The 17937-nt window shown below is 37.0% G+C and overlaps 1 protein-coding gene across 1 annotated transcript in view; it reads left to right on the forward strand.

The window, feature by feature from the left end:
* SHISA6 (shisa family member 6) overlaps nucleotides 1-17413 on the forward strand; it is a 1067716-nt gene extending 1050303 nt beyond the window's left edge. Inside the window, exon 4 of the mRNA XM_044068141.1 lies at nucleotides 17231-17413. Within this exon, the coding sequence (XP_043924076.1) occupies nucleotides 17231-17376 (146 nt within the window). The 3' untranslated portion in view covers nucleotides 17377-17413. The remainder of the gene's footprint in view (nucleotides 1-17230) is intronic.
* The last annotated feature ends 524 nt before the right edge of the window (nucleotides 17414-17937 follow it).

Genomic DNA, 17937 nt, shown 5'->3' on the forward strand with positions numbered 1-17937 from the left:
ATCATTTTTAATTCACATACAGCTTATAGTTTCTCATCTTTTGCACAGCTACGGTGACAGTTAAAGGTTTTCAATAGTGAGGTGGTCCAGTTTTCACTACCAGTGCATCTGTCAGACAATTCTCATAGTGTGGAATAGAAAAATGGGAACAATAGCACAGGCATAACAGAAGGCTAGTAAATATGTCTGCAAAAGCATTTATTCATGACGTAGAAACATGGACCATAAATATTCAGAAATCAGTTGGCAAAGCCTGCAGAGATAACAAATGTGATATGCAGCAGGGTAGTTGCATCATCCATGCTATGTTCTTGCATTACATATAAATAATGACCTAGTAAGCCATGATGATTTTATCAGAATACTCACATAGGGGATGCTGCTACTGTGCATAATGGTTAATAAATAAATGGCATACAAATGTTACTTTAAAATCTTTGAGTGATTGTCTTTTGGCAAGGAAACGCTAATTAATCCTAGCAAATATATTAATGGGTCCCTCTGAAACTAGAGCATGCTACAGCAATACAGAGAAAAGTATTCTGGAATAAACATAATTTATGTGTCTCATATCTTCAATATTACCTGAATAATCTTTATTTCAGACAATGTCAAATACTTTGATGACATAGATATGACATTTAACTTTCTGCAGTCTCTGTTTGAATCAAAATATTCCATCTCTCAAGAACTGAGATGTTCCACAATAGCTTGTAACATAGTTAAACATCAAATAAATTATACCATATGTAAAACAATATACACTGTACACATATAGGGGAGAAAGAAATCCTAATAATTTGCCTTTTAAGCCCATCTAACATCAAACATCAAAACTAAAAAGTAAAACATGCATTCTGATAATATGTGTCTTGCATGATAGGTTTACCTTTACATGTTTGAAAGTCAAATGGTCGTACATGCACATCCGTGAACCAGATATGCAAATTCCGTAATGCCAACTTCCCAAAATGTTATAAAATAATCGAATTTCAACATTTCCAGATGCACCACTGTTGAAACATGTGCTACCATGGGTCACAAACGGGGAGACATTTCATAATTCGGCACTTCAGTTTTCGCAATTTTGGAATTTTACAGTTTACAGTTTGCGGCAGCGGGTTCGAAGATTTGACCTTCGAACATGTAAAAGTAAACCATGTGATATGGGTGTTTATTGCAGTGTTGTGTTTACAGTTACTGGACAAATAATAAACATCCATTTGCAAATGAAGAGTAGTTGAGTGGAACACAGACTGTAGCAGAAAGGGCATAATAAACAAGAAGAAGGCTAACATCAGCTTTATTCATTCGGATTCTTGACTTGCTAATGCAACTTATAGACACCAGAAGCATCGAGCAGATGAAACTATTATTATAATCACTTTGCTGTGGTAGTAATCTGTGTTTGCTTTAGGCAGTTTACCTAATGCTTTTGACATAAAAATGTATTTTGTATAAGAAGACTGCAGACTATGTAAAGTAACCTCATAGCTGATGAACATGATGTATGGATGTGGGCTTTACCATATACACAAATGCAGCTTTTGAATTATACAGTGAATTGTTTGCATTCATTCCCATGCCAGATTTCAAAAAGTTGTCATCCATTTCTGTGACAGGAAACAACTTGCTTTGTTGAAATAGTTACAGCAGATTTAAGTGTTCTTCTGCAGCCAAGGTAGGGAAGACACATTAGCATTTATTTTATTCTATTTATTTATGTTTAGATTATGGGTTATTCAGCTGTGTTATTGTCAGTCACCTTTCATGACATGGAAGACATTGTCCTGGAGCCTCATCATTCATGATGTGTCCAGCATTAAATTTGACCCACTCGCCACATGCTCAGCATCTTATGGTGAGCAGTGGATTACTGCTCTCGTCCCATGATCTGGCTCTGAGCTTGATGCTGTAATGGTGCAAGGTTAGTGAGTGGTTAATAAATATATTAAAAAAAAAGAAGAGTTTTTCCTTTCGGCAAAATGATACAGGGTTTGATTTTCTTGCTTGGTTGGTGTGGTTGGGTCATTTGCCTCACTTATACATGATACAGGGTTTGATTTTCTTGCTCGGTTAGTGTGGTTGGGCATTTGCCTCACTTATACATGATACAGGGTTTGATTTTCTTGCTTGGTTGGTGTGGTTGCTGTCTTTTCCTTCCAATGCTTTTGTGTGTTGGGTCGGTTTATTGTGCTCTGTTCGTTTTGATCACTTCTGAGACTATAAAGACTATAAAGTGGGGATTTACATTTCGATGGATAATGGCAATACACTAGAGTTGTGTATTTGATTACTGCAGAGTCTGTCCATTATTTCACATTCTCTTATTCTGTCAGTTTTCAAGTCAAATTTACAAGGGTTTTGAAGGTGTTCCATGGTGCTGGTGGATTCCATCGTTGGTTGGTCTGCTCCTCTTGATCAGGGGTGGACAGTGTTCCAGCTAAGGCAGATGATGTAAAAGAGAAGAAAGGAAAAATGGTGCTATACATTTGACAAACAGTGACAATACATTGGAGTTGTAGAGTTCCTTACTGTAGAGGTTGGCTACTGGATCACATGTTCATATTCCGTCAATGTTTCATGATAATGATTCTGAAACTTTTGGGGTTATCCCTGATTATTTCTGGATTTTTCCATTATTCTCCTGAAGGTTGTCCATAATCGGTTTGAAGCTGTTCCCTGGACGCTCAGTGTGAGATGACTGAACTGGGACTGGCTTGATGGCGGGAAAGTGTTCCAAAGCGTGGACAGATTTTGAGTGCTTCTGTGTTGGTCTTGATGGGATGCTGGTTTGCCAGGAGTTGTGTGGGTCTGTTTTCTTTGTGGACTTCTATTGTTGTTTTCCTTGTCACTGTGTCAGTGACTGGAGGATTTCTGTGTTGTGTGGTTTCAATTGGGTGGACTTTTAGGAATTCTGTGGGCTTGTTTTAGGTATGAGTGAGAATGTTTTTGCACTTTGCTTGATGTTTGGTCCAGCTAGTTGTAGGGAGATACTGCCTAGTCAGTGTGGGAGTGGGAGTTGGACTTTGGCATGCTTGTCAGAGTTTACTTTGGAAATGGCCTATAATTCTGGGGATTCCAGAATTCCCACAGCAACAATGCATATTTTTCTCTTATCAGTATCTGAAGTTTTATGATCAGGTACTTTGTAGTTACATCACAGCTGTCATGAGGTATTTTTTCCCACTCTTTGCTGTTGCTTCGAGTTCTGGTATTTATTTGTCAACTGAGTTTTCTTGCTACTGGCTTTTTGTTTATTTTCTTTATGTTTAACTTCCTGAATAGCGGTGGCCAGATCATATTAGATTTTTGAGCAAGATGAGAAGAAGTGGAGGCAATTCTTGACAAGACTTCAGCGGAGCAGAGACAGTCCAGGCTGGAAAGAGTCGACCCAGGTACAAGGAATTATAGACACCTGACACACAGGACCTGCTTGATACATCCCCTCAAGTCAAGCATGCCAGATCACATGGAAAGAAGAAGAGGCATGACATGGTGATGAGTGCTTCTCCCAGTGTACTGACTGTGCTCATGAGGACAATTAATTTATCTGACTTAATGGATACAGAAGAACAGGGTAAGGTACAGTTGGCAGATGTACACCTGGGTGCATTGTTAGACACTTTGTCAGAAGTTGATAATGTCAGATTTTTTGTTTGTAGAGAGGTGTTTTTAGGACTGAAATGGGGCTAAGGTTAATATTGCTGGGGCAGCCAGGGACACTGATAGGCTAATTATGGGTGGGTCACTTCTTCAAGGGGAACCAATGGAGGTAATTTCTATGGAGATGGGCACCATGGTCTCTTCAGGTTCAGCTGTCATTTCACATATATCAGTCATTGAGAGAGAAATTTTTAAGGGACAGTATACTGATATTGGTCAATAACAAAGGGGTGCAGTATTTGATGGATGCACAGCCTGGCAGTTTGGGGTAAGAGACAAGCAGGTAAGGTCTAGTTGCACAACTGGGACAACTGGGTAACTGGGTTTATGTTTTATGGCCATCGTAGTCAGGAATGAACCTAATAAGGCTTTGCCTTTGTTAGCTTATTTTAAATCAACCAAGGAGGTGCAATGGTTTAGGGGAGGGTTTGCTTGGTTATGGTATGACCAGACGTTTAGGAGACTCAAAGCTTTGGGCACTTCCTTCAAGTGGGAAGAGAAGAATGCGGAACCCTGGTTGACTTTCATGGTTTTAAATCCTATGGTCTCTAGTCAAGTCATACAGGAAAGTGGCCCTAATAAATCATGTAGGGCATTTAACAGCAGTTTGTGCCCATGGCCAGCCTGTAATTTTCAGCATATGCCCTTGGCCTGTGGTAAGGGCCATCCCATTCTCAGGTGTGGTCAAAGAAAGTGGTGAAGGAATGCAAGGTTCAGTGTTATTCAAAGGTTGTACAGCTGGAGGCTGTCTAGGTAATTGCCAGGGGGTCAAAACCATTTTGTAGTTGAAGGGGACATCTTCATTTCAGAATAACCATAGAAAGTAGGACTACTTCCTTTACTGTTAAGGCCAATGTTTTGTTTTATTTATTGGTAGGTTATCCCTCAATCATTCACTTAGGCAAGAACTTTTTGAAAGATTTTCTCATGGGTTTCCATTAAAGGCTAGACAGTGTATTAGTTTCAGACTTGTAGTGACCTGCAGTCTATTAAAGGCAAATAAAAGGAGTTGAGGCTACTTCTTCAGAAGGAGATTGTGATGGACAGAGTGTTGGTCCCCTTTTCTACTCCTCTGTTCTCTCACTTTCAAATTTATAATTTGAGTTTAGTACTTATAAAGACCGCCAGGCAGTTCAGACTCACTCATCACTTGTCTTACCCTCCTGGCAGCTCAGTCAATGACAGTATCAGGGGTTGGGAGGGTGGCCTAATGGTTAAGGTGTTTGCCTTGCAAGCAAAAAGTGCAGGGTTTGAGTCTCACAAGGGATAATTGGCTAGGCTTAAAATGGCTCGCAAGGGCAGTTAGCTTAGTACTAATCTATGAACCTATGAAGTAGGGATGATGCACAGGTGCATTCCATTGTGCTACAGGATGCTGCTGACATTATTAAAAAATGCAGATATCCTTGGTTGGGTATAGCAGATATCCAAGCAACAACAAAGAAAGCAAGCATAAAATAATACATGCAGATAGATGTATTATTTTTGTAGTGTGGTCACTGAGGAAGGCGCTTGCCGAAACCGGTATGACCCCACTGGGGTATTTTTTTATGGAAGAATGAAGAAATAAATACATTTTGCTGGAGGCTACACTGGAGTGCTGGCTTTCTTTGTTGTTGCTTGATTTATGTGGTACAGCCGTGCACTTGCCATTTGTACAGGTATCAGTGTTTTAAGGCAGATATCGCAGTCAGCCTTTTCTTTAATTCTGATTCTTTTAGCTGATTGGGGGTTCTTGGAGATGAAGGTGGATGGACACTTTTTCATTGATACAGCCATGCCCATGGGAAGCTTCATTTATTTTTCCACTTTTAAGAAATTCAATTCTGCATTACATTGGATTTGTTGACAAAGGGGCCCAGAACAGGCAGCAGTCCACTATTTCAATGATTTTGTATTAATTGGAGAGGGTACAGCAGGTTACAGATGGCCCTTAGAACCTTTGTTGAACTGTGTGGGGAACTGGGTGTCTCACTGACAAAAGGCAAAATGGAGGACCCTCTCAGAACATTGTGTTGCTTAGGCTTGGAAATTGATGTTTCTGCCTCTGTGTTCAGAATTTCCTTGGATAAGGTACAAAAGCATAAACTGGCAATTTTTCAGTTTTTGGGCTTTAAAAAAGTTAGCATCTATGGTCATGGAGCTTCTAGGTCTTCTCAATTTCATGTGTCAAGCTATTTTCTTAGGTAGGCCCTTCATCTTGAGTTTGGCCAACCTTCTAAGAGGGGGACAATGGAAGCATCAACTGGTCTGAGTGACAAGGACGGTCAAGGAGGATTTTATTATTTGGAAGTACTTTCTGGACCACCATAATTGTAGTGATTTTTTGCAGAAGGATTGGATGTCCTTGCTGGCAGTACAGTTGTTCACCGATGTGGTGGAGGTGCTGGGAATCGGTGTCTACTGTCCAGGCAGATGGTTTTATTCCCCCCTGGCCTTCTTCATGGTGTGATCAGGTTAGAAGAGATATTACTTTTCTTGAGCTTATGCCCATTTGGGTGGTGATGATAGCTTGGGGTGATGTTTTGGGGGGCAGGAAAGTGTTTTTTTAATTGTAGCAACCTTTCAGTAGTGCATATCTTGAACAAGAGGACCACTAGGGCTCCTAGAGTTCAATCTTTACTAAGAAAAGTCATGTTACAGAGTTCCTGGCCAATTTAATGCATTACCAGATAGCTTGTGTCATTTAAAGATGAAGAACTTCAGGGAACTAGCTCCAGAGGTTTACAAAGATACTACTTCTTCTGGACTCCATTTGGTTTGTTGGTAAACAGTAGCAGCCTACTTGATTTCACAGTCATGGGCAACTAGGACCAAGAGGTCTTATAGTTTCTCTATTGTGGCCTTTTCACAATTTAAGTAAGTACCTGTGGGTTGCATGATTTGGGCCCACTCTCTTATTTGCTGTTTATTGGTTTCCAGGTGTTTTCACATTGGAGCCATTAAGACCATTTTAATATATTCGGTGGCCTTCAGTTTTTGGGTAAGATATTGGGTCTCCTGGATTTCACCAAAGACTGGTGAGTGGTTAGATTGGTCACTGGTTGGGGTAGGATCTTAGGCAGGGTCTCCAATGATCTCCAATAGTCATAGCCCTGTTGAACTAAACATGTTGTTGATCATTATTCAGTGCATTCATATCATTATGCCCTGCATCTTACTTTGTGCCACCTATGTCACCTTAGCTTCTTGGATGTACTGGGGGCTTTTTGAGTTGGGGAATTGTTGCCTATCCTTAAGTGAGAAGATGTGTATATTATTAACAGTTCCAAATCAGTGTGGCTGCATAAATCCAAGATAGTTTGGTTGGCTCTGGGATGCCTGGTTATGTTCAGATCTATTTCCATTCCTTTGTTGTGCCCTGTGTATTGGGGGCAGACTCTTACCCAATTGTTCGCTATCTCTCCTGCTACACTGGTGTTAGATGGGTGCAATAGACCCATCACTCCTGGTATGTTTAGTGTGGTTCTGCACACAGCTCTCCAGGTCCAAAATGTGCTTGGCTTAGGCATCTTCCTGTGCTCCTTTCACATTTAGAAGGCCTCTGATTTAGTTAGAGTCAAGCTATTGCTGTAAATAAGAAAGTTGGGCATTGGCCTTTAAATGCTTTTTTGAGTTATGTAAGATAAGTAGATTACTTATTTATGTTGCAGGTATAGTTAGAGTGGTTATTCTCAAAAATTCTTATATTTCTAAGGTGCCTAAGAGAGCAGGTATTGCACCCAGTGGATTAAACTTAAGTCTTGATTCTTCCACCTACTAAGTGATTTGGAAGGTTTCCCAGACCTAGCTTTTTCTTGTTCGAGGAATCTGATTCATGTGATTGGCATGCATCAGGTAATTGTTTTGCACCTTGCAGGAAATGATGCGGACACCCTGCTGAAGAGGCGACTATTATCAGAAATTTTTAGGATGCTACTGTTGATAAAAATAACATGCCCAGGGGTCATTATCTGCTGGTCAGTTATGATTTGAAGACTGTCCTGGCCGTATTCTATTCCTACTAGAATTTTGGGAACCTCTCTGAAATTTGTTAACCATCAAATGTGTCAGGCAGCCGTGGCTCTACGTGACTGTGTTATTGAGCATTGGAGCTTACAAGACAGAGACCTTATTTGGTTTCTTTCAGATGAGTTCCTCTCTTTGATCTGGGGCTTGACCTGCATAATCTGGACTTTGCCTTGGGAGTTCAGGAAGTTTTATTATGGGTGTGAATGTTGTTAATATGATCTTAGTTACTTAGCTAATTGTAATCCCAGGAAAGGGTGGGAACAGGCAGTGTGCTATGGAGGAGGGATTTATCCCTTCCCCCTGTACCCCCCCCCCTGTTTTCCTGGGCATAAACGTGGCTTCCATATGTTTTTTGTAGAGTATAAGCTGGTGTTTATGCAGTACTCTTTGGAGAATATGTGGATAACAGTTCTGCTATTTTTAAGATGCCAGAGTGAACAGATCTTTTATGTCATCTGATCATGCTTGGCTTCATGGCATTAGAAGTTTCATGGCATATTCATTGTCCTGCAATTGTTCAATATGGTTGTTTCAATAAAGAAGGTCACAAAGGCAAACGGATGTGTGTTTTCTTTAGTGGATCTGGGACAATATCCACTGGAGTCCTAGTAACAAAAGCTTCAGTATAATCACTTAAACATAGTACAAAATTGTAGGATCAATAAACTTAATCATTAATATCAAGACAGCATTTACACAGAATAACAAGGTTACAAAACATAGTGCAATTGCTATAAAGAATTACAGGATAACATGTAGTTAGAATGTAATATAATATTCAGATTAATACCAATCTAATGAAGAGTTTTACAGAGTTGTGGTAGTATCCCATAAAAGATGTCAGTTAAGTTGTGCTGATGTCAGATGCTTTAGATTTCAGCATTGCCAACCATATTGATGATTGAGCTGTGATCTTCTAGCTACATATTAAGTTATAGAGACATATTCAGTTAAGTTGAAAATATTGAAGCTTTTTTGTCCATATCTGATCCATACAACAGCAACCCAAGAGTGATATTTGATTTATTGTTAGAAGAGGTCCTCAGCAGCTACATTTAACTTGATATATGAAGTGTAAACATAATTTGTTTTTTAAAGTAGTAACAATGTCTGGTAGAATTTTAATTTAGGTATCACTTCTATGTTATTTATCTATTCATGTATTTATTTGTTTTTTTTTTATTTTATTGTCTTAAAAAAGGCTCTATTTGGGGCAAAAAGCAAACACCATGTTTTTTTTTTTTTTTTTTTTTAGTCAGGTCTGGTGTGGGAAAACTAGTTTGTTGCTTGTAATATGTGAACGAGGTTGGTTGTAATATAAGGGTTTATTTCCACAGCTACCATAGCAAACTACTGTGTACACAAATCTCTGATTCACCTTAGTGTTCATACTTATACTGTTATACTTTTATTTTGTCTTTTAATGCAGTGTTTTTTAATTACTTTTTTTCATTGACATTCAGATATTCAAGTTAGACATAAAGTAATCTTTAGGTACAAATTGTATAAAGTCATTTTTCTTGTTTTTTTTTTTTTTCCTCGTGTTTTGATGCGGTTTTATTTTGCATAATTTTATTTGAATTTAAAAATACATTTCAGCTGCAGAATCCAGACCATGTTCTTCTTTTGTCAATTCCTAAGGCAAATTAAATCCATGTGAAGTAAGAGGAAATGTGCTAGCTGTTGTTGTTATTGTAGTTGTGTGTGTGTGTAAATTAGTAAGAAGGAACATTACATCAAGTATGTCTTCAGGTAAATACCAAGACATGATGCTGTTTGAGTTCACTTTTACAATTACAAATGTATACTTGTGATATAATTAGAAGTGTTTATTACAAATAGTCAATGCTATGTAGTAAAGCCAAAATATTTGTGTCATTGTATACTCGTATACATGGCACTTTGTAAAACATCTGCTTTATAATTATATACTTCATGTGATTTTTGTTAAGGGAGATTTTCTCCCTGGTCTCTCTGCAAATAGGATTTGCCCAGGAGGACAGGACAATCTTGATTAACAAAGTACAATCAAAAGACAAATATAAACAAAATGTGTAGATGATATAAAGATGGCAGTGTAATAGTTTATATAAATATCAACAAAGTTCTATACTGAACATGATAGCATTTATGACTCAATGGGTAATGAAATGCAGATTGCAAACATTCTAAAAAACTATAAACCAAATATAGTGGTGAACAGGTCATAGACTATATTTCTATTTCCTCAAATTTTGCATATCCATATTGGCAGTTTAATGAACATGTATGAAATACATGTAAATCATCATATCAAGGAATCAGACAGTGCTCTGACAACATGTCAGCAAGGAGTTAGGAACATATTCCCATGTACCTAAGACTACAGTTAAATAACAATATAGAATACTGGCAAGGATTCCTGTCAAGATTATGAGTGCTAACCAAGAAGAAAGAACAAAAAAGACTTGCACAAATCCAAATAACTGCAGTAGAAACACAGAAGTAGCTCACCAAATAGTCCAATAAGGTTTGCTTAATCCAGGACGTGGACCACAAATAACCACTCTGAAGTGTTGTCCAAACAGTTTAATAAAGCGCTTTTCGTCTCCAAACAAAGACTTCGTCAGATAAACATTCCACCATAAAATCTTACTTTAAATGCTCCCATACATATGCATGTGACAATCTTCAGCCAATGAAACATCCTGTTTCCTACTAACACTAATCCATATGATGTTTAAAAATGTTATTCAAACTCCCCATTTTTTTCTTTTTACATTTTTTTATTATTATGAAATACTAAAACCACGTAATTATGTACATCTGTTTAAACTTTTTAATTTCAGTATACATAAAATGGAGTAAATTTCATTAATTCCAGGGTACTGGCAAGCATTTGTGCTTAATTGCCACAACAGTTCTAACCTTTCTAACAGGAAGCAATCGAGTCCACCTCTGCGATCTGTTTGTATCTGGTCTATTACTCGTAACTTTAACTTATCTTCAGGAGATTCTGCAATGTGATTAGCCAATGCATTGTCTAATTTTTTCCGGCTAATACTGTACAGATGTTCATATACCCTTTCTTTCAGAGCCCTAGTAGTTTTCCCTATGTAAAACACTGGGCACTTTTGGCATCTTGCTAGGTACACTATCATTTGAGATTGACAATTAAATTTCTTCCTTGTATGATATTTGATATCTTTGATATAATATGTTTGCCCGATTTCCATATGTTTACAATAGTTGCACATTTCACATTTAGCCATCCCGGGGTTTCTACTTATACTAGGGGCTTGGTTTTCTAACAACATTTTTATATTCTTCCCCTTTCTGAAAAATTATTTGTGGAAGGTTGGGGAGTTTTTTACTAACAAATGAATCACTTTGTAGTACCTCCCAGTTCTTGTAAATAATGTTTCTCAGCTCCCATGCATCTGTACTATATGGGGTCACAAATCTATATTGTGTGTAATTTTGCACATTCCTGTCATTGGCAGTAAATGTTAGGGTATTATCTTCATTGTCTGATATTCGTTCATGCCATAGAATTGGTTTGTAGACCCCTCTATTTCTTTTGTTTTGAACTTCACTAATAAGTTGCTCAAGTAAGTCATGGGGGTAACCTCTGTTACAGAACATCTCTTTCAAGTTTTCACATTCACAGTAAAAATCTGTTGTAAGGCTCACTGTGACCAGCTGTCCCTTAACTACTGATCTTTTTTGGTAGTAGGGGGTAGCAGCTGGTAAAATGGAGGAAACTGTTCGAGTATGTCTCCTTTCAGAATATAGTACTAATATATCTACTATGGGTTCTATCCTTTCGTAATTCAATATCTAAGTATGAAATCTTGTCCTTTTCATAACTGGATGTGAACCTCAAATAAATCTGTAGTACTGTTAAAGTAGTTCAAAACTTCTTCGGCTACTTTTTCATCGCCTTTAAGGATGACAAAAATGTCATCCAAAAATTTAGTATAAAAGTAAAACTTTTCTTTGACGTGGGATTTTCCAGATGAACTCATCCTCCCAATATGCCATGACTAAGTTAGAAATACTTGCCCCACATGGGGAGCCCATGGCAACCCCTGTTTTTTTGCAGATAGACATCATTATCAAATATTATAAAGTTATTACTTAAAATTATGTCTAAGAGTTCTTCAACTAATGAAATATCAGAGGTAGGGGCCCCCAACTTTTGTAGCCTATTAGAAACCCACTCAATCCCTTCTTGGTGAGGTATAGATGTATATAACTCCTTTACATCAATTGTCAGAAAGTTAAAATCTTCTCTAAATTCAATTTTGTTCATCTCACCTAGGAATGACCATGGGGCCTTGCAAATCTGATTTTCTTGCCTAATATATTTCTTCAGAACAGAATCTACTACTTTTGCACTTGCGAACGTGATGCTATTACATGCGTCGACAAGTGGTCTCATAGGAGGGTCTTCAATACTTTTATGTACCTTAGGCACCCCAAATAATAACAGGATTTGTGGTGCAGCCATAGTTATGTAATTATACATGTTTATATCAATTTTCGCTTCAATGAACAAATCATTGAAGTAAGCCTCGATTCTAGCGCATGCTACATTTAGTTCATTTCTTGATGCTTTCACATAAGACTCACTCTCTAATCATTTTTTTCATTTTGTTTTTGAAGTCGTCGTTGTGCATGGCTACTAGCCCCCCCTCCCTTGTCTGGTTTCATAAACCTAAGTGGCAATATTTACACCTCATGAATAGCTTGCCAGTCTTGCTGTGTAATATTATATTCACTCCTTGATACTTTTTAACTTTCTACCCAATACCTAAAATTAGTTTCGCACATTTTTTCAAATAAAGCCACACTATTGTACAAAGGTGGATTAAAAGTAGTTGCTATGTGAAATTAATTTGCATTATGCCCACTTGGACCCATAATTACTGCTAAATTAACTCTCCGTGTAAACATTTTTAAATCTACTAAAGTTTGGGCCAGGCGTGCTTTAGTCACTGGAATAAAAGTCTGGCTTTTCGCAAACAGTTCACCTAACTCAGGTCCGAGCTCCATTTCTGAATAGTTGAAGACTTTAAAGTCATTTAGTGCATTAAACAGAATGTTACAGTATGTATTACTTGTAGGATCTACATCCTCTATCTCCTCTGTTTCCGCTTGTTGTTGTAGTGTTGTGCATTCCCTCCCCGCGGGTTGTGGTTCTGGGTTTGATGGTGAAAATTTGTGTTATTGGTGTTATGTTGGTTCCGGTTGTTGTTAAATGAATGTGACCAACAGAGCTACAGTTATTCTTTTGTGAGACCGTTCACTCCTTCTTAACTCAGTACTGTTTCTGTTAACTGTGTCCTCATGTACATCGATTTGCGGTTCACTTTTGTTCTCTTCCTGGTTAACGGACTCTCCTCCCTGTCCAGATTGTAGGCCAATTGGGTTCCACACTTGGGATAAAGAGGGTTTTCGATAAGCTGCACCATTCCTATAGGCAATCTTGTCATGGTGCATTTTCTTAATTTTTGTAGCACGGAGTTTCTCCATCAGTTGGTTAATACTAGTGAATATTCTATTATATTCAAACCTATACCGTTCAAAGTCACTCTCATTTTTAATAGCCTGGTCTACTTTTTGTATGTCCGTAGATAGAACATCTAGGTTCACTTGATAGTGTTTAACCATTAATTCGAGGAGTTCAGTGCTTGTCAGAGTTTTATATGTTCATGATGGAATATTGACCCCTCTTCAAGGCCAGTTGGATATTGCCAAACTCTAAAACCCTTCCAGATGATGTTGTCCTTTATACACTCTTGGAAGTAAGCTACTTTCAATTGTAACTTTTTATATTTAACTAGTTTATATTCTAATGTTTTGAGATTGTCCAAATGTTGAAATTACCTCCAGCCGGGTTCTCCTGTTCCAAAGGCAGCTCCTGGTTACTGAACATCACAAGCTCATTCAGCCAAGTCGATATATTAGGAGTCCCAATGAGCCCCGAGGTGTTCTGCAAGTCTGTGGTATTACCAGTTTGGTTGCCAGTTCGGCTTCCTTCCCTTTTGGAATCTTGTGTCGGTCTCATCAAATTGTAGTTGGTAGAAGTAGTAGGACAGGTGTTGGGAGAATTATTGGGTATGTCTCTCAGTTGATGCGAACAGTTAGTCTGGTAGCAAGGTCTTCTACTCACTGGGAGAGCATACAGATGACCATGGTTAATTTGTCAGTGTCTCCGTACTTATTGTCTGGGAGCTACTGTTATTATCTTCTGCCATCGTTGCAACACACGAACAGTCCAAACCAAGAAGAAAGAATGTTTCATTGGCTGAAGTTTGTCACATGCATATGTATGGGAGTATTTAAAGTAAGATTTTATGGTGGAATGTTTATCTGAAGAAATCTTTGTATGTTTTTTAATGAAAAGTGCTTTATTAAACTGTTTGATCAACACTTCCAGAGTGGTTATTTGTAGTCCACATCCTGGATTAAGCTAACCTTATTGGACTATTTGGCGAGCTACATGTGTGTTTCTACTGCAGTTATTTGGATGTCTGCAAGATTATGAGTGCTCTGATTTTAAAATGTATTTTAAGTACAGGCAGCTGAAATGAATTTAAACTCTAAGTGGGTAATGGTGAGCTTTTTATAATGGTAACACTGAAAATTTAAATACATACAACTTGAGCTGATTTGGGCACTGATTTATTATTCTTAAAAAATGAACTTACATTTTATGCAATGTTATTTATCAGTAGTACCTATGTTCTTAAATGCAATTTCCAGTGATTACTATGAATATATAAAATGAAAATAGGTTCTATATGCAGAAGACTATATAATGTAAACTGACAGTTTACAAGTATTGACTAAAAGAAAAAATAGAAGTTAATTAAATAAGTATTCTGAGCAAAAAGCTAAAATTAGGAGAAAATATCTTTTTCCAGTGTTCAGACAGTCCAACCTCAGGATTTTTCAATATATTTCCATAACAAAAATGAGAAATTAGTATTTCTGGTTCTAGAACACTGACGAGATCTTGCTATCCTTGATAAATCAGTGTAACTAGTATATTTCAATTACTTTGCATAGACTGCATTGATGATGTGCATTTCTTTACATGCTGCAGGTTTAGATTTTAGAAATCCTTAACAGTATCAGTTATACAGTTCCAAAAAAGGTGTAGGAATTTGAGATGCCTTTCTGACAATATGAACACTAGAGATAAAATCATATTTTAATATCACAGAGCAAGTTCAGTGAACTTATTATTTTTTACCAATATTTTTGAAAAGATAACTGGATAGATAGTCAGATAACTTTTATTACACTATGTCCTCGCATACTATACTTTGCTTTGAGGAATTTATTATAACTGCTTAGGTAAAGTGAACTTTCTCTGCTGGTTTTAATAATATTGGGTATGACTGGTGATCTTTTTCCCTAGGAAGTTGATCATGGGTTTTGCATGGTAATACATACCCCTGTTATGTATGAATCTGCTGCTTTAAAGCTGCTATCCTTATGTCTTCTGATAAATTAAACAACAAAATGTGTTCACCCGATCAGGGCTGAAATTTCATAAAGTCTGTGACATGACTAATTTCTTATTTTTTTCTTTGTTTGTTTTTCACTTCTTAGATATGTTATTTTACTGAGTATTAAGGGTAAAAAAACAGTACATTATGAATGACCATTCCTTAATAGATATGAAACAAAGCCTTTCTTATGCGTCTCCATTTGTGTCCTCTTAAAATGAATTTTCATCATCTTCTGTGACATTTCTTAGAAATGCGTAGATATAATGTAACCCATTTTGATAGTTAGCACTACATTTGAGACACATGGCTATGAGCTTTGGTAGTGTGTTGGCTTACCTCAGCTTTATCAGAAATCCATGTCACTAACATGTTGTTTAATACTTAACATTCGCCGCACTGATAATTCTCTTATTACCTCAATAGCATCTGACCAATGTAGTTCGCCTTTATTTTTCTTGTTGTTTCTGATACTTATTTACTTCCCACCGGGACCATCATGTAATTCAACATGAGTTGTAGCCCCTAGTTCTTAGGGAATCTTGCATTTTTAAGCATTATGGTAAAAGCATATAGAATAAACACAAGACAGATTAACAGTGACTTGCCTTTTAGTAAACCGCATATTGAAGTACATTTTGGGATTTGCCTTGTGAACATTACATGCAATGACATTAATGCAAAATGGGATGATGTAGGTGGCTTAAGCAACTACAAAGTGAGAAGTCATTAAACTTCCCTGCCAGCTAATAATGTTACAATCCACCTCTGCACACACATCTCCAGTCTCCCTCTCCCCTTGTGAAACTTTGCAATCTCAGTCATTGCTCAGTCCCAGATCATAGGCAGCACAAACTGATGTCTCACTGTGGCTCCTGAAGGTTATCCATTTTCATTTAATAAGAATTCACTTAATTTCATGACAGAGTGTAATCTGCTTTGAGGTCATGCAAGATTAATTCATTACAGATTTCAAATAAGACATGAAATGACATTGTAACTCACAGTAGCAGCATTTGAGAATGGAATGCAATGCTCTAACGGGTATTTTTTCTTACTTTGGTTCATTACCGGTATGCAGACCAGTATGTTTTAGTAGTATGTTTAATCTTGTGAGGTTGTACTCAGATGCAAGAAGATTCACGGTTGTTACCTCATGCCCAACCTTGCAGTTGAGTAGGGGGCTGCTTTAGCCCTGGTTCTCAATGAAAATTTCCTTCACAGAGCTGTAGGACTGAGGATGCATAGTGACTCTAATGATCATTTGCATAAAGTTAGTTTTGGGTGCAACCTGAGATTTAATATTGCAAACTGCTATGATTAGGTATGTACAACGGAGAGATATCAACAACAGTCATTTCTAATCATACTATTAGACGATTGTGTGCTGTATGATTTACACTCAGAAAAGAGTTATTTCAGACTTTGATATGCAGTGAGAGAGATTCTATAAATTTGTTTTTCATTGGTGAATAATAACATAAATTAGTGCTGAGCATTTTTTTGACGTAATCTTTTAATGTAATGGCATCTCCTTACTTCAGAACATTTTTTGTTCATTCCTGCTTTTCATTATAACAGTTTGTGATGCAGAAATCATTCTGTTTAGCAGAATTTATTTCAAAAATGTTTTGTTTACCTTGGCCTTAAAGACATGTATATTTCACTGTAACATGAATATTATTATGCATGCCTATACTGTTCACAAACTACAGTTTGTTTCATGAATTGCCGGAGTAAATAGATGTTTGCAAAGTATTTACTGTACATACAAATAATGTTAAATTATTTAAATTAAATAAATAGTCCTTTTATCCTTCTCAGCTGCACGTCTTTAAAAATCTGTGCAGTATTATAAATATTAGAATAACTACCTAAGTGCTGTTTTTTTTAACTTGCATTTAGTAATTTACATTACTTCCTTACCTGTTTCAAAACACCCTTTTAGCATTGCATCTCATTTTATAATGTCTGACAACTGTAATTCTTCATACACAAGCATGCTATGAATTGCCTGTACATATGAACACATTTTCTAATTCTTTTCGCAGGATCCTATGGGAAGGATTGCAATCGAAGTGGAGGTCAGAATCTGCATAACTTTATCTCGTCAGGATTTGTCACACTTGGAAGAGGACACCTGAAGGGTACAGTAACGATAATGCACTCAAACAGCATTTTAGTAGTGAGATGTTAAGTTACAAATATGTAGTGATTTTGTTTAAATCACTCATTCTTTGATGGATTCCAGAAAATATTTAATTTATTACTCAAGGAAGCATTTGCACAATGATGTTGTAAGCATGATTTCTTCATCCTCTTATTTTATGTCATATATAAAATGTGATTTTTCTTTAAATACCATTTTTGTTTCAAATCTGGAAAGGAGTGGGGTTCCTGAACCTATATGAAAGGTTCACCCATAGACAAAACTGCAGATTAACTTCCACTTAATATATGAGATGGTACTGGAAATTCATCATATGACTTATATTCTAAAACATGTCTGCTGGATTTTGATATATTTTCATTGAGTGGTAAAATAAGGTGAACATGCTATTGAGACTAGCATGCTGGTTTAGTCTCTAATGTATGATAGAATATGTCATTTTTAAAGTCGCATCAGTTGGAATACAATTTGTAGCTACTTAATCCTCAGTGTAGATGCTGCTCTGACTAATGACAATAATGCTATTATCACCTCACTGGGATTATCAGAAATATGGTGCCTGTCTCACAATATAAGAACACACACACA

The sequence above is a fragment of the Protopterus annectens genome, chromosome 4.part0, assembly GCF_019279795.1.
Source record: "Protopterus annectens isolate FY-2018-M chromosome 4.part0, PAN1.0, whole genome shotgun sequence".
In the NCBI taxonomy this organism is placed as follows: domain Eukaryota; kingdom Metazoa; phylum Chordata; order Ceratodontiformes; family Protopteridae; genus Protopterus; species Protopterus annectens.